The following is a 27,899-nucleotide window of genomic DNA, read 5'->3' as shown; positions in this document are numbered from 1 at the left end:
ACTAATGCGCTCACGCAGGTATATATACAGTAAAGTATCAGTCGTCGTTCGGGGATCGAAATGAAAGTTCCTGCTACTCAAAGCGATCTAGTCTTGCGGACTGCTTCTTCTTCTACTTGCTTCCCTCCTTTTTTACCTGCTGCTTTATGTGCTTTTCATCCGGTCTTTACCTCGTTTTTGTTCGAGGCGAGCTTTTCCGTCGATACTTTTTGAAGCGATCCGGTGCCCGGCCCACCCGCTTTGACGGCGCGCGCAAATTCCACTGCCGAGCAAATACCTACCTGAATTCGTATTTCTCTGCGATGTACCGCCGTCGGAACTGTATAAAGAAATCCCAATCTTTGCGGTCATACTTATAATATATAGCGTAGTCTAAGCGTCTTTTTCTCGCGAGCAAAGGCTCAAAATATGAAAGGGTAGAGGGAAAAAGCAGGTATACCAGTCTGTCTGGCGAGTTAAACTCGAGATCTCCTTGAAGAGTTGAAAAAAAGATAAATTAAAAAATATAACAATCCAATTTGCCGGTATATAGTTTTGTAACGAGCTTAGTGCGCCTCTCGCGCAAGGCCAAGTCATGGCAGCTGCGTGTTGTACCCTCTCGAACAGCTCCGCTTGTTATACACTCCGTCCGCGTAATTAATCGGCAGCTATTCTTCACGTTCAACTGCAGCTCCTCCAAGCTGCGGCTGTATACACACCTTCGGCTCTTCTATCTACTTTGTCATCACCTATATATACCGCGCGCAGAACTTTGAAAGGGACGATTAAGCATTTTAGCTTGTGGGCTTGCGGGGGGAGCGGGAGAAAAAAAAAAGAAACGAAGAAAAAAATGACGTACCGATTCATCAGGTTTTTCACGTGGTTGTAACACTCTTACACTCTCTCTCTTTCTCTCTTCGCTGCGAGAGCTCGAGCTCTCTTTCAGTTTTATACTCTCATGCCTCGACTTACTGAGGTAGAAAATTATGCAATGGATTTTCGGGGGTTTTAAGACGGCGGTGGCCTCGCTCTTTTCTCTCGCCAACACCAGCAGCAGCCGGGGGTGTGCAAGATTGATGACGGCAATTTTTACGGAATATCATTTTCGTAATTTAACGGTGTAAATATATTAAAAAGAAGTAGCAGCGGCCTCGACACGACTAAGCGAAATTGAAAGACTGCCTACGGTAGCGAAGATATTTTCGGCTGCAGCTATATATGTAGCAGAAGAATGAATCAATTGCGTGAGGCTTGCGACTTAATTAATAAATTTTCATCGACCGCGCGCCATAATAAGCTACGCGATAAATCAGAATTAAATTCTGCCTATAATGCACGATAAATAATAACGATATACTTTTTGTTTTCTGTTACAGGTGAGCTACCTCGAATTCAAACGAAATAACGAGCTTTTCAAGCCTAGGTATAATACCCTCGATCACGTAAGCGAAAACACTCCGCAGTCAATATCAATCAGTAAAGCAAATGTTTCCTTTTTTTCTGCACGAGGCGGGCGCGCGCGCGCAAAACACGAGTTGCGCAAATCGCTTATCATACAAACCCGTTCCGTTTCACCCAGTCATCGGAGATATCGTTGCCTGCGTCGTGAAACACGACTTTGCCTCGACACACACGATTCATTCGTCGAAAGGGCTCGAGCCGAAGGAAGTGTATTATAAGGAGCGAACGAGCAGGAGCGAGAGAGAGACGAAATCTAAGTCACGAGTGCTGCACCGTACCTATATATGTATATATCCAGAGTCCGCCTTGCTGCAAAAAGCGGGATGACTTGCTGGAATACGTGATCTAATCAAGCCAATGATAATGGCTACCTCGTAAAACCATACATACGCTCGGGTGCGATTTTCAATTCTTTTTTCTCTCCTTCTGCTGCTGGGGCTCCTGCACAATCATAGGAGCAAGCCTTTTTATTAACTTGCACGACGTTGGAATATGCTCCGAATTTTCTTTCGCCTCGCTGGACTCTTTGTTTTTATTCCTCGTTGATGCTTACTTGGCCGCAGTTTACGCTCCGTTTGTCTCGTCTTCACTTGTGTGTTTATATTATCTGTATACAGAAGCAGTTTCATAGAGTAATATCTCACAGTAATAGGGGGGCAAAAGGAAAAAAAGAATGGCTTTCTCAATCTCATGGTACACGTACGAACACATGCACTTGCGAATGGAAATAGATTTTGCTACTTTAGCTTGAATTTTGCATGGTCGCCCCCAAAAGTTACACACATGATCCCGACGAAAGGATACGACTTTTCTTTCCTTCTAGGCTATAAAGTAACAGACGTACCATATTTCAAATTAGCCGAGCCCTTTTATATGTAGGCGCGGGAGTAGTAGTAGAAGTAGTAGCAGCAGTGGCGTGTGCAGTCGCACGTGATAACCCGGACTCTACGAGCGACTGCAGAGTAACAGCAGCGGCAACTCGACGTTTATACATATAGAGTACTCGACTCGAGAGAAAGAGAATGCCCCATCAATTTTCGTTAATAACCCTGCTCTGTACTAGCGAAATAAACTCGTGTCCAATCTAACCTTCATCTCCCCTCTTTCTCTCTTGCAGTCAGCCTTAGCTGGCTCCTCTTCTTCTTTCTGCTCTCTTTTCTTCCTTTCTCGTGCTCCTGTTTCTTATGCCATATAGCTTGTGGGAGCTATGTATACGTAGCTTCCGCGCCCGCGAAGCACCGTACCAGTACGGTAGTATAATATACGTGCCGCGTTCGAGAGTCCACTTTTATACATCAGGCGTGTACATTTTATAGTAACATTTATATGTGGAGGCAAAAAAGCACACGAGCCAGTCACGTACGGATCGGGTACGCTCGAGCATCGTGTCGTCGTCTAGTTATACCGGCATTAAATTGCGAATCGTAAAGATGCGCGAAATTGAACGCACGATGATCTCATTGGCCAGATGTAGGGTACGCTACTACTGTAACGCATCGTGAGAAATGTCCGAGTGAAAAAAAGAAGAAGGTGACAATAATGGATCGACGCGCTTTTCCCCGAATGGCATATTACAGCGCACGTCGAACATTAATTCCAATTTAGGCAGGCGACACACAACTACCGGGGCACGTATAAATGTATGGACGGTTATGGTGACCATCGGCTAGCTGCGTCGAACAAAACGAATCATTAATACCTATAAAAATGGACAGCGCGCCAGCTCTCTATCGAGCGCGCGATAATTCTTTTGTCAAAAGATGAAGATACATAGGGGACAATCATCTCGTCGTTAGCGCGACTACACATACAGGCGCGCATATAATATACGGACGAGCGAGAGACAGTGAGCTGCTCGACGAGTAGCAGCATAGATTTGTCGAGCGCTCGTATTCAATGACGCGCTAATTAAACCGAGAGATTCGATCTTCCGCTCGTCCGAGCGAATGGATTGGGTTTTGGACTCCACTGCCACTACCGCTAGCTGCTACTTCTCCACTCGTACATATATATATCTGGACTTTTGATTAATTCAGTTCGGACGTGTGTGTGTGTGGGAAATCGACCGGGTTTCGCAGTGCGCGTATACGTATGCGTGTGTATTAAACGCGCGCACGCATACGCGCAAGCTCGAAGCAGCGATAGCCGTACGATATAATCTGGACGGTATCGTTCTAATTTGTTGCGAGCGTCCGGATTATACGCAGTTCCTCCTTTTTTGCGAATGTCCAATTCATATCGATTCGCGCGACCGAAAGAGAGGGAGGGAGATAAACCAAATGACATCTACATCATATAATGAAAGCGGCTGATGCGTATCGACGGTGCACGAACGCATTCGATCCCGTTAAACATTCGTGTCGGCGCGCGAAAAATGACTCGTGAAATATCATTATCGCGCGTATACGCGTCTCGCACACGTGTATCTGATTAAAACTAAAAGCTTTTTCGAATGAATCAAGGCGATATGTCGATACGTTTACAAAAATGTGTACCACACTCGCGTCAAATTCTAAATGCCGCGTACGTAGAGACGCGCAAGCACGATTGAATGTAAGTTCACGAGGAAAAAAATTTCATCTCGCGGTTGGAACGGTATACGGTTGCGACACATCTCGAAATAAAAGTTATGTGCTGTACGCAGTGCATCGTCGTACTACCGCGTGTGCGACTCGTGCAGCAAGAGGAAAGATGATGAATGTCACCGGTGATAGCGAACGCCCAAAAGTCCTAAATTGTAGAAATTCATGCCCGACGGTTCCACTGGCTGCACACGCGCAGTCCTTTATATCACATATACTCGACGAGCAGTATTACTGATTGAAAAGGCAGCAGCAGTAGCAACAACCTCGAGATAGTCTCCGTCGTCGTAGTCGGCATAATTTCTATGCAGCATCTTTCCGAGTCCTCTCCGTGTAATACACACACACACACACACCTAGACTTTCTCGCCTGTATGGAGATGTGTAGCCAACCGGAGTCGAACGGCACGAGTGCATGGCGTCGAATATAAGGGAGACGTAATGTGGAAACGTGCCGCCGAGCCTCGCACGTCGCTATTACTACAGGCAGTTCGCGCAGCCGAGTGCAGATCGTTTTCCCGAACTTCTATGCGCTGCGCCCGCGCGATTATAGCTATACATACGGGACCCGAGTCTATATATCCACCCGAATATCGTCGTAGCTGCTGCTGCTGCAGCGAAAAGGAAAAGAGAAAAATATTCTCCGGACGCTCCTTACTGCGCTCCGCTAGCAAAGTTAAATCGAGAGCTCTTTCATTTCTCGTTCGACTTTTTTTTCGCTCGAATATTTATTCGGGCCGGTAATGGTTACTTTGCCGGGCGATTCGATATCACGCCGCGCTCGAGAATCGATAAATTAAGTAAATAATCAGATCGGCTGCAGTATCATAGCTCGAGCGGTCTTTACTAGAATATTTTTTTCGGGAAAAACAAGAAACTTGGAGAGATAAGGCTGGAACGCGCGCATCTACAGCTTCTATCTATATTGGAAATTGTTTCTCGCTGCCGCGAAGTAGCGTCATACCCGCCTCTCGCGTTCGCGCAATTCGATCTATGCATAATTCAAAAATTGCATCTGGGCGAATGGCAGCGCATCGAAACTTTCGCCACTTTGCAACTCTTTTACATATAGATAAAGAACAAACAGCTCTCGCCTAGGAGCTCGCGCGCGTCAAGTAGCGTGATGTATAGGTATAGCGCGCTTCGTCGTCGCGATGCTAGGCATCTTACTTTACTCACACACACACATACATGTATACGAGCTCGACGTGACAGCGCTCGCTCTCGCGCGAACGAAAGGAAAGAGTAAAGAGACAAATAGAAAAAAAAAGAAGAAGAAGAGGGAAAAAAGACGACAGCTGCGAGCAAGCCTGCAGCAGCAGCAGCAGCAGCAGCAACGTGTGTATAATACTACGTACGGTGTATACGCGTGCTGCGTGCATTTTTCTCGCTTTCGTATATAACGTGCCAACGATACGTGACGAAATTTTAATCGCGCACCTACTACTACCACTATTGATCTATCTCGCACGACGAGCTGCAGCAACACTATATGTAGTACGACTTTCGACGCGCGCAAGTATTATATAAATCGCTCGGGATAATAAATATTGCGCTCGGCTCGCGAGTCCGTTATTATATATAGATATATGTATAACGGAGCAACGGATGCGCATAAATTGTTGTGTGCGAGCTAGCGCATAGTGTCGGACAGCTATATGCACTAGCTGGCTGCAGCACATAGGTATATAGTAGAGCATATATAGCTTCGGAAAAATTTCCTAGCGAAATTTTCGCAAGTGCGAAAAAATGTGGAACGCGCGCGCGCGCGCGGCTAAGTAATTCGTTGCCTGCATTATGTATTATGAGAAGATATAGCCTGCACGACGAGGCCATGACGAACGAACCGGGCGCTCTAAAAACAAAATTAGCCATCTCGCCTCGGCATGTATAATAATATAATAGCCTCTCTCTCTCTCTCTTTCTGGTGCGGAGGAGAAAGAGAGGAGCCGAGTTGAGACCGGTAACTAGCGTATACGGAAGATTGTAGAAGCCGACAACAACAAGCAGCCCCGCGTCTCTATCTCTCTTCCTCTTTCTCTCATAGTGTACTCGGCAGCAGCGGCAACGTCGGCGGCGCGTCAGTGGCACTTGTGCGCCTACTGGAATCGCCTCCTCTATACGTACTATATATCTCGTCTCTCTCTCTCTCTCTCTCTTTCTCTCGCACACCCGAGAACCCCTCGAGCAAACTGCATAATTCATGGCTCGACTTTTCCCTCTCTCTCTCTTTCTTATGCCGGCTTCGAAAGTGCCCTCAATGCTGCTGCTATATACGTATGCGTATATACTAGATATCTATATGTGTATGCACGTGTGCAGAAAAGGGAACTGCCCCGCTGGTTTTCTTCTTTTATACACGACGATTCGCCTGCGTCGTCTTCTTCTTTCTAGTCGATTCGTCTTTGATACCGCTCCTGCCGAGCCGAGGCTCGAGCTGTTTGTAAGTCTATAATTTCATTCGCCCATGTAAACTGCAGACACAGCTGCGTGTTATACGCTAATTATCCTCCCTCGCTTTTGCGCGTGCACTCGCTCATCGACCAATGCAGCGCACCGGCGAGTTCGAAGCTCCGACTTTCGTCGATAATCCGCGGCTAATCTTGCTCCGCCGCGCGTCCTGCCCCTTTCCTGGACGCTCCGCATGCGCTAGTAGTAGTAGTAGATGCAAAAATCAAAATTGGAAGAGAGGCAGAGTCGCGGGACGAGCTCCCGATCTCTCGAGCTCGGTGATCGGCATTATCCGTTCTCGCGCGCGCGGCTTGACGAGAAAATCTAGTTATCGTTTGGCGTGTAGTTTCGTTAATTAGAGGCTGCCTGCAGCGAGCTCCCGAACGCGAAGCGAAGATCCGTGTACCTACGTATTCACTTGTGTAGCTTTTTTTATACATACCTGTGTGCGCTGCTGTAGAATATCGCTCGCGTTTAATTACAAAACACATATCGGCATCGCACTAGCAGCCACTAAACGTTTCGTACTTGAACCTGCCAGCTAGCCTCGTTATTACGCGCCCGTCTTATTTTATCCCGACAATTTAAATGTGTACCTGTATCGACGCTTATAATTAACCAGTTGTTCTTTATACCGGCGCGCAACGGAAGCTGCTCGTTCTTCATCCCAGCAGCGCATATTGAAACGTCAATCTTTTCGCAAATTTCTAAAAAAAAATAGTTAATACGGCACGAACGGTATTAGACCATTTAGAAATCCAACTAAACTTTCACGCAGTGGCTCGGGAGTTTAGATACACGGTAGGGAAAAATGAATGCACCTATGCCAGAACAGCAGTTGCCTCGCCGATGCATCGCTCGAGCGTCGAGTTTATAATTGAAGCTGCATCCGCGCGCGGTGGTATTTCGTTTCGATAGTGTTGTATGTATTGTAATGAGCCGTGTCGCCGCTAGGTGGCACGGAGTAAAAGTGCGGTTCACGCAAGTGAGATTGTTGAGTCTGGGCGTTATATAGACCCGAGAAAGACTCGTATCTTATCCGGAGATAAAGGAATAAGCAGAGGTTTTCGTAGTTTAGATAAGTACGATTTAAACTGCGATCGTTTGTCCTCGTTTTTCACGTTTGACCGAAATATTTTTTTTATTTCTTTCATTGCCGTTGCACCCTCAACCTGAAGTAGGACCCAAAGATTTTGTTTTTTATTTTTTTATAATTCTTGTAAAAAGTTTTCAGTATAAGGCAGCTGGTTTGCTCTTTGCACGTCATCAGTGCATTTTTTAAAGAACGCTAATGTTGCGCGTAACCATGTGATCGGGTTCATGTGATCTTGCTGTTTATCGTCGGTCCTTGGCGAAGTGTTTTCCCGAGCAGTTCCAACACTTCGGCTGAGGCTTCTCACTTTTTTCAGCCCTCTTGCCAGTCGCGTTCATCTTCTCGGCTCTCTCTTCCTTCTCGTCTCGCTCTGCGTCGATGGTTTTCCGTGGGCGCCACGTGGGTTTAACACTCCCAGAAGTGGTGAATCCTCTTCGCAGCTTGCCGCAGCTCGACGGCGCTTGCGAGATGGCTTCCTCGGCATTGACTCCTTTCTCCGTGGGTTGGTTCGTGCGCCTGCACGACGTAGTCCTCTTCCTTGAGTCGACTACTGCCACACGTTGGGCCCGCCACTTGCTGTAGCCGAGACCCAGGAGTTTCTGTAGCAGCGCAAGACAGACGGACGACTCAGCAGCGATCCAGCGAGCAACGAGCAAGGAGATCGAGAGTCGACCCGGTGCCTCACCTACAGCAATAGCTATCTCTAAATTGAGAACTATATATATTCGAGCGAGAGGGGTCTCGAATTCTCAGGCCTTCAAATCAATGTTCAATTATACGGAACTCGCGCTAATGAAGAAATCGATGCGCTCGCGCGACTGCTACCCCTGCACGCTGCACTATGGGCTTTGGGTTACTCCTGCAAAGTATTTCACCAGTTCCGCTGCTATTATACACGTGGTATTATAATATGGGTACGCGATAGGAAGAGTCTCGAACGAGACCAGCAGTAGTACCGGTTGCTTGGGATCGAAAACCACAGAAGGAAACTCGAGCGAGCAAAAGAGAGAGATAGAGAGAAAGAGAAAAAAAGTAGTCGGATGCAACGATCGTTGGAAATAAATCACCGTTGGTAGCGCACCCCCTGCGCACAGAGGGCAAATACACGGTTCATACACGCCCACGGCTTGTGCTGCACGCGGCGCGGCACAACGTAGCAGCATAACAACGCGCGGCATCGGCATCGGCTTCGGCTCTTTTAGGTCTCTCTCTCTCTCTCTCTCGCGTGCATCGCGTGCATATCGCGCGTCGCCGAGCTCGAATAAAGTCAGCGGTGGCGGCGGCGGTGGCACCACTGGTGGTATTATATATACCTACTATACTACTCCTCCCCGTATGTAGTAGTAGTAGTAGTACGGTCTGACTCGGCTACATCCTGTACATGCATGTACAGCGAGAATGTAGGCAAATATTTTGGCGTATGAATTACGAGTTGGAAGCTTTCGAACGAAGCCAGATAATAGAGATAACGACGCGAGCTGCTGCTGGTTGGTATAATACATACGTAATTCGCGCGCCGCCTGAAAAATGGTTTAATTCGCCACCTACATGTAAGGTGCATATATGCATAGAGTGCCAAAAGTCGTGCGCTCGAATACGTCATATCGCATGTTGTTATACACCGGTGTGTGTAAAACTGATTTGTATAATGCAACGCGCTCCCAAGCTGATTATGGGTGTGGATAAGCGTCGAGGGCCTAATTCTTGGAAAAAAAATTTGTTTTTCTGTATTCGAGTGTAGAATTATACGTACGAGAACGTTTACACACCTACACCAGATGAGGTGACATATAATCCTTTTTTTAACTGGAGCAAGGAATGCAGATTCTCAAAGGTGATTGTATACATTTAGAGTCTGGGAGCAGCAGTGGTAAGACTTTAACATATGTTTAGAGAGAGAAAGAGACAAAGCCGGAGAGTCTTTGCACCAGCGTACACGTACACGACTGGCTCACATTTGGCATAGAGAACGCGCGCATTAAGCCGGTGAGCCAGAGCGACGAGAGATTCGATAAAATGCCATTCATCCGCTCGGCTGGCTATCGGTCGACCTTATACTCTTCTGGCGCTCTGGCAAGTTGTCAAAGAGCCAAAACCCAAATGAAGTACTACAAGCTATTGCTTTCGAATTTCCGACCAGTAGGTGAATTATTAGGTACGAATGACTCGCCGTGATTTTTCTTCCTTAATTTATGGACCGGAGCAAGAAAAAATGTTATCCCTTTTATTTTTTGCCTCGAAAGATCAACGGAACTCTGTATGGGCGATCGACAACGACGACGACGACGACGACTTTGACCGATATGAGAACTGCTACACGTACTACTTTTGTCTTTATCGTCGCATATACACACGATACAAGTTCACATGAATCCGCGGCTCGAAACTGCGCCACGGATAATGAGCGGCCGATCGATCGTAACGGCTAGAGAGAACCGCGCTGCGGACTGCACAGCTCTCCTTGGCCGTATCTGCTGACTCGAGTTTAACGATCTTTTCGTGCAACGAACGATTATCTCGGGACGATGAAAATTTTTTTCTTCCTCGTGCCATCGATCTCATAATAGACTCGAGTGCTGCACGCTGCAATTACTCGTCATCGCGTACATACACACACACAGTCATTGCCGACACACAGTCGAGCTGCCGATATATGAGCGCAAGCGTATCTCAATCTCACAAACATACAACGATGATATATATCCGGGGAGCAATTCGCCTCGCGCGTCCTGTACTTCGAAAGGCGTCTGAACTGCGAAAACGTCTTGTGTACATCGGTAGCACACAGCTCGAAAATTACAAGAAAACGCTTAAAAGCGTGTCTCCTCGAGTGGGTAAGCGATACTACGCTGCTACTACCATACGGATCCTTGCTTCGCTGGCCAGGCCCCGACGACGATAAGAAACGACTTGGCTTATTATACGAGCGCAATTAGTCCCCGGTCTCGACTACTTGGTCTTTTTCTCACGTGTATGGATTTTAAAGTTCGCATAAAATTATTACTCGAGCGTGGCCATGTACGCATCGCATTATGTACGCGTATACGCACGGATGGGCCTATTTCCAGCGAATGTCAGCGCGATTTTGTGATACTATCGAGCAAATTGGTTTCGAGAACAGGTACACGACTGCCTGCAAGATCGCTCTGGGATGCTCTTTTGCGCGCGCAGCAGCGTTTTGCTGCACACGCCTTTTATTTTTCGAGCTGCAGCAGCAGCAGCAGCAGCGATGCTCGCGCGCTTGACTGATTTTTGATAAGCGCCTCTAGGTGACTGAGGCAAATTAGTTATACACGCCTTTGATTTATGCTCCTTCGTGCCTAACGGCTACTCATAGGCTTTTACAATTATGACTTTTTTTTTAATCCTATTTGGGCGTAGAGCAGCGTCGATGCAATCTTTGTTGCAAGTCGAAAAAAAAAGAGAATAATAATTTGATTCTATCCCTTTTTTTTATACCAATACGAAAACGGATATGGCGCTCTAATTATACGGTTAGATAAACAATAAAACAGCAAGACTGCGCAGTACGTCGGAGCGCAAATTACTGAACGTAACGAACCGACTATGTTATTTTCGCGCCCAATTTTTATTTTCAAAATTAACCCGTAAGTTATTATATCTGGGCACGAGCTATATCGACGATCGCGCGCGTTTAGCCTGTCAGCTGGTGTTGAATTACGTCTCGCATCTTTGCCGCTTGGATGTGTGAAAAACATCTTAATCAATTTATATCCGCATATAATGCACTTTTGAAAAAACTCCAATTTAAAGCCGAGAAATAATAACGTAAAATATATAAATGTCGTAATTTCGCCTTTAAAACGGTCGTGTCAGCCCGGCAGTTTGCGCGCCAGAGAGAGAGAATTGGTAACCTGAAATGCTAATACTCGAGGCTAGACGGAGAGTCTCTGTGGGTGCATCGTAGCTCGTCCCCGATAATTACCAAGGGTATTTATTATCGCGCGCGAGAGCTATATTGCCTAATGCTCTTGCCGCAGTCTTTATTTCATGTTTATAAACGACTCCCACGTACTAATGGTTATTCCTCATCCAGACACCGCAGCAGCTTTATTTTGACTGTAACAAGTTGACATAAAAAAAAAAATGATTCGAGAAAAAATTACCGCCAATGGAGCTGCGACAGTTTTCTAATTAAAATATGTATGCGCTTTGGTGGATTTAATTTTAGCTCCACTGAGTTATGTGCCACGTCGCCATGGGACATTATGTATATTTCGAGAAACAATTTACGAAGAATTTTCCCCGAACAATAAGTGGAAAAGTTTGAAAATTGTTTATGATTCGCTCGAAAGGCTGAGAGGCGCCGCGACGGGATAAGTCTCTCTCGCGCCCGAACGAACGAGAACGAGAACGAGGGTCGGCTCGAGATAACGTTGCGCTGCGGTTTTCTATATAAGTAGCGCGAAATATCGAATCACAGACTATATAATATCAGCTGAGCGGAGCATTGTCAGCTGCGGCTGGGTAAAGAAGAAGAAGAAGTAGTAGAGTGTATATTCTTCCCTTTTTTGATCCGGAGACTTCATTAAAACGCGACAGCGAACGATAGCTCTGCTGCTACTGCTGTTACTCTGTCTCTCTTATGCTACTCGCGTTCACGCGCACACCCCCCTTGCGCTTTAATAGCCACTGGACTGCAAAACTTAAAGCAAACATTTAAGCTGATTACGAAACTTTCGCTCATCCTTTTCCGGCCACCCGCCTCCCGCCCTCCGAAGCTTCGTATTATATACCCTTGTACTGTGTGTGTTGCTGCGAGCGGCGCACGCGGCGACCGCGACGGACGGAGCCGACAGAGAAGAAATTCGCTCCAAAATTTTCGCTCGGGAAAACTAAAAACTCGGGAGCTAGCTGCTCTCTTCTCTCTCTCTCTTTCCTCGGCTGTATGTTGCCTGAAATTCCAGCAAATCACGTTAAGCCGCGTAAAACTTCCAGTCAGCCTAGCTAGCTGGCTCCCGGAGCTCGAGCTCGAAATCTAATTTACCTTGTGGAAGGAAAATATACTCTATTTCTCACTTCTCTGTGTAGCTGGTAGAACAAACGAACTACTTCATTTTCTCGAGGTACCAGAGAAAGAGAGAGAGAGAGAAAAAAAAACGAGTCGTCATTTTCGATCCATGATAAGGTTTGTACGCGCGAGCTTATACGTTTGAGGAAAAAAATTTTTTCGGCCAAGCTTAACGAGCCGGAAACATCGCCGTGCGCGCGGCTACGCGGAGTGTATATGCATAGATATATGCTTGGAGGAGACACTTGATTAATTGGCAAGTGGCTGGCACGGAGAGAGAAAAATATGATAGATTTATGTCTCGAGTCCTCTCGGTCATGCTTTTTTTTTAAACCGCACACGACTTGCGGTATACGTATACGCGATGAGTCGTTGATTCCTGAGGTACACCCAGAGAGCTTGCGCGACCGCCTGTCTGTACGCGCGGGTGGGTGTGTGTGTGTGTAGCTTAGAGCTTTTTTTCTCGAAGCCAACCACCACCACCACCACCATACCACAGAGAGCAAAGAAATTTTCCTTTTTTCCGGGGGAATAAGATTGATTGTGCCGATGTCGGAGCGGGGCAAAATAGGGGTGCGCGATGGTTTTATCGCACACCGGCAGTCATGCATACGCGTGTGCAGAGCTTGAGAAGGAGAAAGAGAGAGAACCCGAATCGTTTTTTAAAACAATAATAAAACCTCGTTACTCGAGTAAATCAAACAAAAACAATGGCCCAGGCGTACTCGATTCGCCGTTCGTATCGGGTATTATATATACTCCTTGGAGAGATCGTTGCGGAGAGCAGCTCGATTCAGCGCGCTAAAAAAGGCTTAAAAAGGTACATTATTTCTGCGCGCCTCGCATAAATCAGGTACCACCTTATAAAATGGCTAACGAGCAAGTGCTTTTATCTTGGAGGCAAAAAGTTCGGGCAAAACAACGATCGCGCACACGCATCGTATAACGACTTTCTCTGAGTGTGTGTGTGCATCGAACCTATATACACCCATAATGCAGCCTTGACACTCTCATTTTCTCCTTATCTGCCAAGCTCGCGAGTCAGTGCTACGTTATATGTCCCCATGGAAATTGCAGTATACGCGGTGCATTCGAAGAAATAAGCCGCGATCTTTTAATTTACATTATAAAGGCCCAGCGCTGCTCGAGGATCGCTTTACGATCGCGACGACAGATATCTCACAGTTCGCAGCCTCATTGTGCGACGCCTCGCGCGCACTACCACTGCGCTGCTTCTTCGTTTTTTACTCTTACGTATATCTTCTTCTGGAAGGCGTACAGTTTAGCGAAGAGAGATATATTGGCTACTCGAATGCGAGCGTGTGCGTGTGCGCCGACGACGGCAACGACGACGACGAGGAAAATAGTAAAATTACGAAATTCTATTTTAATTTTAGCGACTCTTTATGATCCTTTTGTTTTTCCTTTCGCGCGCGAGCGAGCGAGAGTATTGTCTGCCGCGCCGCGCGAGCGAACCAATTACGTAAATCATGCCATACATGAAAAGTGCAGTGATTTATCGTTGCGGTCTCGCGGCCAGCAGCAGCAGCAGCAGCCGCAAAGGCTCCGACGAACGAGTTAATTTTGCGAGAAAAGTCGAGCGTAAGAGTGTACGCGAGAGATCTTCAATTTAGCCGCGGAGCCATTCTACATTTATGATTTGAAATTTATCGTCGAAATTACGGACGCGCGTGTGCTACATCCAACAAACAATTTGTGTGCACTAGGTGGATTGGCATGGATAAAAACAACAATATAATACACATATATATAATTAGCTCGACGTCGAAATGAAGGAAAAAAAATGTAAAAAGCACAGCAACGGTGCACGGAAGGAGAGCTTCAGCTATAGCTGTAGCTATAGCCCTCGCGCGCGCCGCGGCGCATTCATTCGACCTCCAGAGAGAGAGAGAGAGAGAGAGAGAGAGAGTATAAAAACAGTTTTCTCGCAGATGGAAATGCGAAATAATGAGAATCGTGGGGGCCCGGCGCAGCTCTTGTTCCTAGGATATAATACCAAGAGTTGAATTAGCCCAGCAGGTTCCCATGCACCGACCGCAGAAGCAGCGGCAGAAGCGGCAGCAGCAGCAGCAGCAGTAGCAACAGCAGCAGTCGAGCAGAGAGTAGTAGTCGGATAAGCATCGCAATAAGAAAGCGTATTTGTGCTAGCTAGTCAAAGCCGTGGCTGTGCGCCTGTTAATTAGTTGAAAACTGCTGTCTCGCACGTATTTTTATTTCATATCTTCCTCCCGGCAGTCCTTTTTTTTTCTTCTTCTCCTTGCCATTGGCTAACTTCTTTCTTCCCTTTTTTTTCTTTTTTTTCATTATCGTTTCAACTTTTCCTCGAGATACTACTTATATAGTTATTTTATACTCGGGCTCGAGCTCGGTGTGCCGTGCACAGCTCGAGACCGACTGTGGGATATTTTCCTTGAAAAAAAAAGAAAGAAGGAAGGAAAGGGAATTTCTCGTACTCTTTCTCAATTTGTTCTAAATTACATTTTGAACGAGCGGCGCACAGTAGCGGTATCAACCCGCTGCGCGCGATGCCAAGCCACGCGAGATATCATCGAATTAATTCGAAAATTTATCTCAATCAGAGAGTACATTCTACCGGCACATCTTTTTCGTCCAGTCCATTAAGCAAATCAAGCGATCGACGGTACGTATACGGCGGCGGTGGCGACGACGGCCAGACCTCGACTAATCGCAGCGAATATATATAATGGTGTAGCCGGGGCTACCGCCGCTATATACCACGTTTAAATGCGAAACAAAGAACGATGCCAAGAACAGTCTCGCGAACACACGAGCGACATATACGTAGTACACGTAGCAGCAGCAGCCACCCTCTGCCGATCGAACGGCACGATGAGAAAGAGAGTAGAAGAGAGAGAGAGAGAGAAAGAAAAAAAAGCCAGCAAAAATACAGTCCGTTGAATTCCAGCGCTCGACGAGAACGAACCCTTTCCGATCTTAATCTCGATAATGACGCGTAATGGCCTCCACGCGGCGGCGACGGCGGCGACGGTGAATGCACCCCACTGTATATAACGTACGCTACTCGTACGTACGTACGTACGCGTTTCTTGTATCGCTACACACGGATCGGAGCGTAGTAGTAGCTAGTAGAAAGAAGAAAGTCGAATTTCGAACTCGCGCTGCTGCGACGTTACATGGTGCGTATCTATCGGACTTTTGTGCGCCCCATTTACCCGTGTTCGCGCGGTATATCGTACGCAGAAAGACGGTCGAGGTATATAGAAGCGAAGAGACGCGCGCCGAGCATAAAGAGTTAACTTGTGCTCGCTGCATTTACTGCGATTCCCGAGCGGCCGTAACGAGAATTCCCTCGCTTATAAACATATGGCAGGTGAAATGACTAGTTGTAACTTTTTCGCGCTCCTCCTCCTCCTCCTTATTTGCTTTTTTATTGCTATACTTTAATTCAATCGATCAGCCACACGTATTAAAACGGCATCGATGCATAATTTATACTAATCCGACGTTTCTTTCTTTTTTTTTTCACAGCGGTTATGAGAGTAATCGTCATCGGTGGATGATCTCCGCTACTACTGTACAAATAGAAGCAGCGTCGCAGCCGCAGCAGCTATGGACTACCTGCCGAGGAGGCCGCAACTTTTTCTCGTCCTCTGCATCGTCGTCTTCGCGTCGCAGCTGAGACGCTCCGATGCCGTCGATCTCTGTAAGTATTTATTATATCTATCATACACGAATCCAGCGCGCATGTATACATACCTCATTAGAGGTTTAGCCAACTCAGCTCCACCTATCTTTTTTTCGCGCGCGCTCGGCTTGTGTCTTATACCTGTCACGGACTGACACCCAATTACCGCCAGAGCTATATGCTCGGATATGTATTTCACATATATTACGCGGAGAATTATGAAAATCACGCCACGCAGTAAGAGAAAGAAATATACAGCTCCTATTGCGGAGCTCCGATTCGTATCACGCTACATATATACCAAAGTGAATTTCTATACAGCGAGCTTGTATACAGAGAGGATTATTACTTTTGCGAATGCGCTTAGAACGATATGTAGCTCGCGTGTTTTTACGCGTATACTTGTGTGTGTGTATAATATGAATAAGCTTTCTATACACAGTCCAAGCTCTTTCGCGTGACGTTAATGCGAATCGCATTTTGCGAATTGAATCTAAATTAGCCTTTTACACGTATTCGTGTGTACGGTATTATATGCGGGTCGGATTGATGGATGTCGGTGTAATAGGGCCCCCGCGCGCGCGCTCGTATACAAACCTCGACAGCGCTCGCGCGCGGATAATCATTTAGCCATTTTCATAAAGCTAAATGGCTTTTTGACGCCGCGGCTCGACGACCGCCATGAAAATTCCCTTTCTACAGCGAGAGAGAGAGAGACAAACAAGTTGACGCGCTTCGCGTGCTTTTATTATCCTCTGCCGTTTCTTCTCTTGTCGTCCCTCGTCGTCGTCTGTGTGTACTTATACTCTTTTATACGTACATCGTGTAATGCGATTCATAACGTGTATTTATAAAATGATTCAGCGCCGCGCGCGTACGTATACATAATGTGCCTGCAACTACCCGGAGTAGATTATTTATCGAGACGTCAGAAATGTTATCGTCGCCCGCGTGCATCGCATCAGCGCTGCTCGCTTCGTTCGTGTAAAAATGGGATTAAGTCCGAAAGATCGGGCATATATATAATGTAGGAGAAAATAATCATACTTATGTATCCTTGGCTCGCGAACAAGTAGAGTCGCGGTCGTGCGCCGTCGTATATATTAAATGTACCTCCAGCGTCGAATTATCCTCCTTCTGCCGCTGCTGGACTATTCGAGCTCGAAAAGTCCCTCGTCTCGTCCTTCCTATATATACATGTGCGACTGAAGATGCGAGACCGAGATAAACACTCGATAACAGACGCCGACGATGTTCTCTGTATAAATGTGCGCGATATTATATTATACCCCCATGTGCATCGCAGTATGTAGGCATGAACCTTTTTTTTTTGCCCTTCTTTCTTAGAAATCACAGAGATCTGCTTCTCGGGCAACATCTGCGCGCGATCTTACGCGCTCGCGTCACGATGATCGATTTGCGCTCGCCCCGACTCATACGTATTCGTATGTATTATTTAAGTATACTCTCCCGGCTAGTAGTAGGGCCCCTCGGGGCCCACAATCATTATCCCGATACTTTGGGCACTTTTTTTCGAATATCTCGTAGCTCGTTATATCATGACGCGACCGCAGCTGCGCGTCGTACACATATAACTATGCACATTATAACCGAGCAGCACACATACTCGTGTAACCACGGAGCCGCAACAGATTATCACACGTTAGAGCCGCAGAAGAAGAGCCGAGTTTCTCGAGGTTCGCGCGTCGTTTTGGAATTTGTTGAAATATATAGATCGCCTTGGGCCATGCCAGTTAGGAGGCTCGTAATTCTTTTTTCTTTCTCTTCTCTCTCTCGCTTCTTGTGCTCGAATTTTTATGCAAGCGCGAGATTCGCGTCGATTAACGACGTTACACGTTCTAAAACACGTCGGAGGCGGCGTGCAAAAACGCCCAAGCAGCATACGGACGGACGGACGGGTGTGTGCACGAGGGCCGATAAAAAATGGATAATAGTCGATTTATAAGCATTCGAAGGAAGAAGAAAAATCCTCGCGCTGCTGCACCGTACGTTCATGCTCCACCTTGGCAATATCACTCGATGTAAATTTCCCGTGAGACTTTGCTCTCTCTCTCTCTCGTTCTTCTAGCTTCTCCTTCTGCTTCGCTGCCGCCGCCGCCGCGCGCACACGTTTAATTGCCGTGAGTCACGCAGACCAAACAGCCATAACTTTTCCGCCCTCGCGCTCATGAGGGATAATCGTAGCGCAGCACTGCCTCGGAAGCTCTCGAAGAAGCACGAGGAAGAAGCGCCTCCACGGCAACCCTCTTCTTAACATGTGCGAGCTATAGATATATGTGTGTGTGTGTGCAAGTATGTATACCTACGCGCGGCGGGCGCCAAGACGTTGGGGCGTTAAAACTACGGGGCAGGCTGTGCGCGCCGCGCTACTTCTTCCTTTCCTTTCCGGCCCATTGATTCTACTTACTACAGCCCGAAAAGCGCCCAGGTAAACAGAGAGAGAGAAGATATATACGTATCCCTGGTTGACTTGCAAAGTATCTCGTATATATATAAAATCTCAAGTTGTCTCGTTGAGGTTTCAACTGCTGCTGCTGCTGCTGCAGTACAGTGTGTATATAAAAGTGCGCTAAAGCAGCCAACGCCGAGAAAGACGAGTCTATCTGCATAATGTGCCGACTTTTTTACCGACTTTGAAAACGGGGGAAAATATTACATTTACCTTCGTTATTGATGGGAAAATTCAAAAGTTATCGCTCGTCCGTAAATCAGGTGCTAGGCGCGCTGCGCGTAAAACAGCTGAGCCGACGCGCGCGAATACAGAAAGAGAGAGAATAAATCCGCAAAAGTTGAGCAAATAAAGCTCCTCTGCGAACGGAGAGCCTCTCGGTTATGAATTAGTCAAATTTAAATAAACCACACTCGTACGCACCGAGCGACGTACACACACACACACATACACACGCAGCGCTGCATAGTTTTCGATTATTCAGTGCGCGCAGCTTACGTCTGTTATCCGTAAATATTGTACACGAAAGCGAGAGAGAGACAAAAGCCTCGGCTCTGGTAGGTAGAAAAAAAAACGTATATACGTATGCGCTCGCGCGAAAAAGGTAGTCATGTATTATAAGAGAGGCCAACGATATTGCAGCGAGCTCCCATGCCGCCGCTCGCTGTGTAAATCTTCTCTCTGCGCGGCGCTGCCTCGCCCCCGCGCGCCCGACCGCCCGCCTGACTGTGTGCTGTATATATTTTTCCTTTTCTGGCATAAATTTTATGATGTGCATACGTACGTGCGTTTCTTTATTTTCCGACCTTATTTTTTCAGTTGCTTGTTCTTTTTTTTTTACTTTTCTACTCAACTTGGGTCGGACGAGAGTGTAGAGCTTTTTTCGGAATGAGAGTAACTCTCGAAGCGGCGAATTATACATGCCCTCACAGAGTATATAGTTGAGTGCGCGAGCTTTCGGATTTGAGGGCGATGATTCTTCGCGCGGCATCCCCTCAAGTCGCGATCAACGCGCCAGTCTTAAGTAGGCTTTATTGTTTTCGATGCTAATGGTCCATAGACGGATTTCGCGAGATTTTAATTAGTGACCTATGAACGAAGTTTATTTCTCGACAGATTTTTCCCCGCAGAAAAGGCATTGCGCGTCTTTGCGCAAAGAAGATGAAAAAACAAAGCCGGAAAGATTAATTTAACACTGAGGCACTAAAAAAAAAGGCAATTACAATATTCTGAGTCACGCGCTGCGGGCAAATTGAAAATCAAGCAAAAGTCATCGCTGCTGCCCGAGCTTCTTTGTGATAAAATATGTACAGTCGCGCGCGAAGCTGCAGGCGTGTGTGCACGAGAGCAGCAGCAGCAGCAGCAGCAGCGGCGCAGCTGAATTTGAAATAAAAGGAACCGCAGCAGAAATTCTGTTCGCTTATATACACGGGTCAGAATTAAGCCTCTTTTTCCTCTCGAATGTTCGACATTCCCGGAAATTCTTCGTGCGAGCAACGAATGTACATGTGTGCGCTTCCACTCTGTATAAAGCGAATTAATTCTCATCGTCGTCTCGATTCAGCTGGTTTTGGCGCGCCCGACGCCACACCACTGCCGCCGCCGTCTAATCCAAAACGAGTGTCGCGCGCGGAGCTGACCGAGCAGCTTTTTTTTTATCGCGGCACTTGATCCCTCGAGTGCGGGGGATATGCAATAATGTACGACGAACGGGTGGCAGAGATGAGAAATGAAACGCCGCTGGATTTGTGCGAGAAAAGTAGGATGTATAGATAGCGATAGAGTTTTATAACAGACTTATTGACCTAGATCCGACTTTGAATGGCGCACGAGAGAGAAAGAGAGAAAAATGTGCAAAGTGCGCCCGCGCGCGCGAGCCATTACTTCGCTCTTGCGGCAAAGAATCCTTTTCCGAGCGCGACGGGGTGAAAAGCGCAGCACCGAGATTTCAGATCTCTCTCAATGGCCTTTGTACTTGCGGGAGAAATTTGAATTAAATCGCGAGTGAAAGAAGATAGACATTTTTTTGCATTGTATGAAAAGGTCGAGAGAGAGAGATTATACATATAGAATTTCAAAAACTGTTGCTCACCGCGCATCCCGATGAATGAAGCTTTCTTTCGCCGATGAAATTTCCCGGAGTCTCTCGCGTCGTTATACGAGCGCAATTCGAGTGCTCGATAACGAATTTTTTTTTTTTTGGCTTCAACGACTCGCGGATTGATGCAGCTGCACGTAATGCAGGCGCGTCGTCGTCGTTCTCGAGTTTATCGCTCGAATACGTACGTCGCGCGGCGAACTTTCCCTCGAGGATTATTCGGATTAAGGCAATATTTTTGTTCGAATTTACGATGGAAACCGCGAATGTGTACAAGTGTGCGCGCGGAGCAATCGTCCGAATTTGTTACTCCTCGACCGACGGGTTTTGTGTAAACATTAAGCGTCGTTGAAAAATCATTCAAAAACAGAACCCTGCCTTTTTTTTCTGCTTGCGAAAAATATCTCCGCGCGACCATACACGCAGTAAAAAAGCTTCGTTCTTCGAGTTATTTATGATGATCCTCATGTGTGTGTGTGCGTATGCGTGCACATATAGTCGGCAAAAAATGTCCAATATGAATGACTCGAGTGTGAAGAGATTTTCTTACGACGCATATATTACTCACGCACTTGTACAAATATCGTTAGAGCAGATAAGCCCCACACGCGCGTGAGCTTCGTATCAATAGCAATGAATGAGGTACTTGAAGCTTCAACTTTTCTTTTTCTTACGCTGTGGCTGGTCAGCGTGAAAAATACGTATACATACAGTTGACGTGTACGCATATGATTTCACTTTGACGACATATTCTATATTATATTTAGCAATATAGAATAAATTATCCTCAGAATTACGTTGGCGTGTGTTTCACATTTCGATAAGTATCGATGCAGTCGCGAGTACTGCTCGAGTCGATATGTATAAGATAAGTCGCGATCGTTAGCGGCGATTTTTGCGCCATTCAATTATTCGTTATCTTTGACGATCTCGCGCGGCAAAGCAGCGATCGGAGCCAAAGATTCGATCGTTTCAATAAATCATCGGTGCGGCACTGCAGAAAATCAAGCAACGCAACGCAAGAAACGAAACGACTTTTGAAAAGTCGTCGATCGTCTCTGAAAACTAGACCCGTGTAAATGCACACGCGTACATACTACTCGCAGCGCATAGCTAAAGCGTCAGTTTGAGCCACGCGGAAAAGATGAATTCCAAGCAGCCGCGGCGCGTGGGGGAGGAGGAGAGGAGACACGCTTTGCTGCGGTGTTGCCGGGAGGCGTCCATAACTACCATCGTCGCCGCCGGGTTCGTGGTCTTGTTTTCAGGTAGCGCATAGTACATAGAGCAAAGACCTGCGGTTGCGTATATATACGGCAGCAGGCGCAGCACACGCGTTTCCATAGGCGACAAAGATGGGCTGTATGGATTAGCGGTGCGAGCTCGAGCATGAATCGCCATTATATTATGCGCGCGCAAGCGGGGAACTGCGAGCGTAATTATAACTTCGATATTCAAATTGATGCAATAAAGCGCAACAGCTGAAAAGTTTCGGAGCTGCGACGGATGGAGCGAGCTATATACCGTATTTCGATTTATGCGCGTGTAATATTTCGCGAATCGTCGATTGGCCTTTCGTCGAAAAATTGCGTCGATAAATCAATTGCGGGTGCATAAAGAATGACGGAACATTTCTATGTACACGAGCTCGTCGACGTTAATAACTCGTCGAAATGTAATACATTAAGTTGGGATGTAGGGCAAAATATAAATGTGCAGATGGAGGCCAATGCACACCTCGTGCCATTCCGATCGTAATGTATTTTATATAGAATAAACATGGAAAATGAGAAAACGTTAACTGCTCGACTGCTAGAATAACAAAACTAGTTACAGCTTCAGCCCCTCCGGTTCGCATTATTTGCCACACATATATATAGAGAGAGAGAGTTCTCTCTCTCTCTGTCAGAGTCAGAACTGTATAATGATAACACAGCTATAACCATTTATCCGGCTGCGAATCAGGTATATACATTATACCGTGTATATATAACTTTAAGCGAGCTTGCGAGAGCTCGTGTTGGCGTGACATATGCAACGAAACGCTCCCCCCTCCCCCACACACACACGTACACTGCACACTTACTAGCTCTGCTTTGCTGGTGTATATATACAGAAGCAGCGGAATAATCGGTTGTTTCTCTCTCTCTCTCTCTCTCTCTCTCTTGGCCTCTGCAACGCGTGTACATTCGTAGCATACACACTCACACACACACACAAGTATGCACGACAGTTTCCCGAAACATCAGGTAGTACTGCCATGCACATTCGCACTGTATACCGGCGCACTATACTAGCATACGCACCAAACGATGCGTCAGCATTTCCGTGTGTGCGCGTATATACACGCGTAGAGACCATGTATACGTGCAGGGCTTTGCGCCGTACACCTCTTTCCATTAGAATTAATTTCGTGCTACGATTACACTACTACTGCTACTGCTGCTATTCTCTCTCACTTCTCGCTCGTCCTGTGTGCAACGCCCGCCAAGAGTAAGAGGAAGAGTGAATTCTGCCCTGTCGGCGAAATTTCGTCGACCATGTGTATGGGTATGTATGCATATATAAACCGACTGCTCGCCCATTGTTTTGAACTTTTTTGCTGATTTGTACGTATATATATCTGGCGAGCTTCCGTCTATCTCAATTGAGCTGCGGAGCGATGCGTTAGACGTTATACATATATACCTATATACAATGTGCGTGGGGTGCTTGCGACCTCCGTATACGCAATACATATGCCAGAGCAAACTTAGTTGCGACTAGTATGTGCGTTAACTATTTCTGCGCGCAATTGTAAACAAGCTGCGTACGCGCTTATACGTAACTGCGCCTACGAACGACGGGGGAAAAGGAAAATTTAACGGTAATTAAACCATTGACGGGGGAAGTCGGATTATTGTGTACTTGAATTCGAGTCGAGTCATTGCAATTCATAATTTCAGTGCCACGCTCTATCGCGCGCGATAACGAGATAATAACGCGCGCCGAGTCGAGTCTCGTTATATTTAGAAAACTCAGACGGATTTCGCTTTTATATTGTAGCAATACTTGGTGTCATCGTAGGTTTCATATTTGCTTACGAGCTTTTTGATTCCGCCAACAGAGGGAGTATTGTAAGCTCGCAAGTGGCAAAACTTCGATCACTATATATATTCATGATGATTCCGAGGTTTATTGTATAATGAGACGGGTACCCAGTTTCTGTCTCGCAAAAAATAACCCGAGTATTGTACAAAACTATTCTACATAAACATAATCTCACTTTTTTCCCCCTCCCACATCGGGCAGACAAACGCGCATATAGTACTCTGTACTCGTGTAAGTCGGTAGGTTGGGGGTCTGTCTAAATTCGCCTGGCGATAAATTCAAACCGCAAATTCTTCGCCCGGTGAATTCGCCTCTGTTACTTTCCCAATGTCAATTAGTCCCTTTGATCTTGCGTTTGACTTCGCCTTGTCCTTCGTCCTCATCGTCGCGTTCTCTTGTGGAAGTAGGTATACTTATATATACCTATACACGGAGTCGCCTACACCCCGCCGGTCGTTTTCGGCCGCAGCTGAGCTCCTTCCACTGTACCGCTGGTACAGAGCTGGTAGTGCAGCGTGGGTTGCGAGTGAAGCAATTCCTGGGAGCAGCAACGGCAGCAACTGAAATGCGCGTGTAAGCGTATTTTCGTGTATTTTCAATGAAGCTAATTTTCAAAAATAATACCAAGATTTCGCCGACAAGGAACGTGCATTAACTCCGCTGCTGCCGTTGCATCGTGCATAGCTGCGGAAAAGGGTATTTTACGCAACGAAAAATGTCACATTTGATGTACGACGGAGCGCGTGCTATGCTAATTACTCACGAGTGCGCACGCATAATACGTTTCGAATTAACATAATTTAATTAAAATGAACTCGAAGCTCCACCGACACGTATACCAGTGAGTTCCGAATTTTTGCCGCGCAGATAAGAAAATATCGAAAAAATAATGCGCATGTCGCGCCCAGCCGCGTTGAGTCACGCAAAACAACAACCATTGCAGAGCACCAAACCTGCGCAATAATTAGTAGCCGAATTGATTGCAGTCGGCGCGTACGTGATCGTAGATATAACATGAATTTCGCGAGTTGAAAATTATAATATCAAATATGGGCAAATAAGCATATCAATCACGCGGACCGTGTGCTCGTTGCCGAGTACGGTGGAGAGAGAAGATCATTATACCGAGGAAGATTGAAGAATTCACGTAGAGGCCGGGCTATACAGCTGCACAGAGAGAGAGAGAAGCAGAAAATTTTTCAATGAATAATTCGTTTATGTACACGTCCATCAATAACATTTTATAATTGGCTCTCTTAACACCCACTTTAATTTTTTGCTTTCGATTATATTGCTCGCGTACATACGTAGGTCGAGCCGTGTGCTCTGATGAATTTCGTTTTTGCCTCAACATTTTCCCTTCCCTTCGCGCGCATGTATACGTACGTTGTACGCTGTACGTGTGCGCCAGTGCACGAGTACACGTACACACATACACATCGAAGCTGCAAATTATACGAAAACCCGTAATTTTCATTTAAATTCAAAAGCCACTCACGAGCGAGCGAGCGAGTTCGGACCGCAGCGATATATAAATAACACACGCATATAATACTTTTTAAAGATAAGAGGATAGTTATTAGCATTCCTTTATCGAGCCAAGGTGTCAAGTCACTTTTTTTTTATCCTCCCCGCGCGGCGACTTAATTAATTGCGCTCGCGTGTGTGAGTACGCGCGCGCGCGCACACACATAAAGCTCGATCGAAAAGCAGCTGCTCGCGCGCGCGCCCAGCGAGAGAGAGAGAGACTCAATTATACACCGATCGTATAGAAATTGATTGAAAGCGTGGAATAGCGAGCGCGGCCCATCCGTCTACAAATAAACAAATGTTTTAGCGCGCGAGCGGTCGTGTGGGGTGTACACGCGCAATTATGCGCCCGGGTCATATTGTACTCGCAATTATATACCATATAGGCGGTACGGACAGTTGATGCAACGGACAACAGGTCGTGGATACTGTTACATTTATATATATCGCGCGCACACAAGCGCGTATAAAGTACAGCCTGTTAATCTTCGGGCAATGTCGTTATGTTAATACGCCGATACAGCAGCAGCGCTTGGTCGTATATGCGTGCGTTTGTATGAGCGCGTATTACAATAAGCGCTAGAGCGAAGGCCTACCCTATATATGTGCGTATGCTTGTGCGTGAAACATCGAGGAACGAGACGATAATTCCATAGGTGTGTGTGCGTACGAGGGAACGGGAGGGAGGGTCGCTCGGCCGCATAATTGGAAAATGAGAGCGGCGTCGGCGGTATACGCGCGCGAGTATTACGGCGAGGGCTCGCATATGTATGTGCGCGCGTGTGTGTGAACGTGTGTATAGCTCGAGCTTAATGGGCCGTGACGAGCTTGAGAGCTACCGTGTATATAGTCGCTACATAAACGTGTGTGTGTGCGCGCGCGTGCAATTCGCTACACAGCATCGACTTTAATATCCAACGCGAGCCCAGCGAGCGATATAACCCCGTGCCGGCCGCAGTCCAGCAGTGTAGCATGTGGGAAATTTGATTAAGCAAAAAACAACGAGTCTTTGCCTCGTGTGCTTCACTTGGCGTAGATTACTCTCAGCTTATACACACATACGTACGTACACACGAATACGCAGCAGTGATGGATTATTATCGCGCCAAAGTCGCTGCAATGATTCAGTAATGATCTCTGCCGTTGCTGGTGCTGCTGCTGCTGCTGCTTGAGCAAACGGCTATTTATGCCGCTGCAGCGATCGAAAAAAAGACGGCGATCGTGTGCGAGGGACTGATCGAGCTGCAGAGACAGCGAGTTAATATCATTACGGCCGCGGTAGCAGCAGATGGCCATTTGAAATTCATCCGTGATTTAAAGGATCGGGGTAATTAATCTAGCAAACACGTTTTCCTTGCTTATAGCCATTCGTCACTTCGATTAACTCGCTTTTCGCGCCGGCTCACGCGATCGCTATGAGCTGTTATATATACACACCTCGGCTTATATATATATGAGCGGGGAGCAGAAAAATCCTCTGAACAAACTCATCTACTCGCAATTCACGGTGGCGATTTATCGCCCGGCTATATGGGCTCATTACTCATTCGCGCGAGCCTTTTTTCCCTTTTACGCCGTGTATCCATTCGTTTCGAAATTTATGGATGTACCGATCCCCGCGCGCTGCAGGCCGCTAAGCACGAAGCTAAATTCTTGGATTTTTGACAGTTCAGTCGAAGCTTTACTTACAACGACTGATCTTACACAGCTGCGTATTGATTATAATAATGATCCTTACATTTTTGTAAGAAAATGTAACAGTTCATTTAGTATTGTAACGAGATTTATCCTTATCAAAGATGCGTCATATTTGATTATGAGCTTTTCCATTCCATCAACAGATGGCGTATTATAAACTCGCAAGTGGCAAAGAAAATTACAATTATTATAAAAATTTATTATGAGCTATATGCTGGCAACGCCGACAAACGTTATGTGTACGTGTAGATATCCATTATATACGCGGCGCGCGCTCGCTTATAAACGTCGCGCTAAGGTTAAGTGCTGCACTTGACATCCATCAATCGCTTTCGTACAAAGTCAAAGTAACGTGTTCGGGCTGTATACGGGGCTTCCTTCGATCCCTCATACCTCGTGTCTCTCTGTCTATACGCGTACGAGAGCGAGCGCGAAAAGTGCAATAACGCCAGCTCGATTTTCGCCCGGCGCGTCGATGTCTCTTTCTTCCGGATGACAAGTAAGGGGGTAAAATAAAAACGAAGGAAAAAGCTCCTCGCGCGCTACAGTCACGAGCTGTTGTTGTCGTTTTTTTTTTTTTTTTTTTCGTGTCTCGATGCTCGCGCGCCCAGGCGGGCCTGGCCCTGTCGCTTTCGATCGGATTTCGTTTGTTTTCATAAATCCAATTTCGCGATCGTTAAAAAAGAAGAAAAGACTTTCGAAGTATAGACGTGCATCGTCGCGATGGTTC

General features: G+C 46.5%; 1 protein-coding gene across 1 annotated transcript in view; it reads left to right on the top strand.

Annotated features, from left to right (window-relative positions):
- Positions 1-27,899, top strand: part of LOC106651277 (discoidin domain-containing receptor 2-like) — a 184,430-nt gene that overhangs the window by 121,257 nt on the left and 35,274 nt on the right. The window contains exon 2 of the mRNA XM_023459043.1: positions 16,130-16,304. Coding sequence (XP_023314811.1) covers positions 16,211-16,304 — 94 coding nt within the window. The 5' untranslated portion in view covers positions 16,130-16,210. The remainder of the gene's footprint in view (positions 1-16,129; positions 16,305-27,899) is intronic.

This window comes from Trichogramma pretiosum, unplaced genomic scaffold (genome assembly GCF_000599845.2).
Source record: "Trichogramma pretiosum strain Unisexual culture from Peru unplaced genomic scaffold, Tpre_2.0 scaffold53, whole genome shotgun sequence".
NCBI classification, from domain to species: Eukaryota; Metazoa; Arthropoda; class Insecta; order Hymenoptera; family Trichogrammatidae; genus Trichogramma; species Trichogramma pretiosum.
The sequence above is the reverse complement of the archived record's forward strand: the minus strand, read 5'-3'. Positions and strand labels throughout refer to the sequence as shown.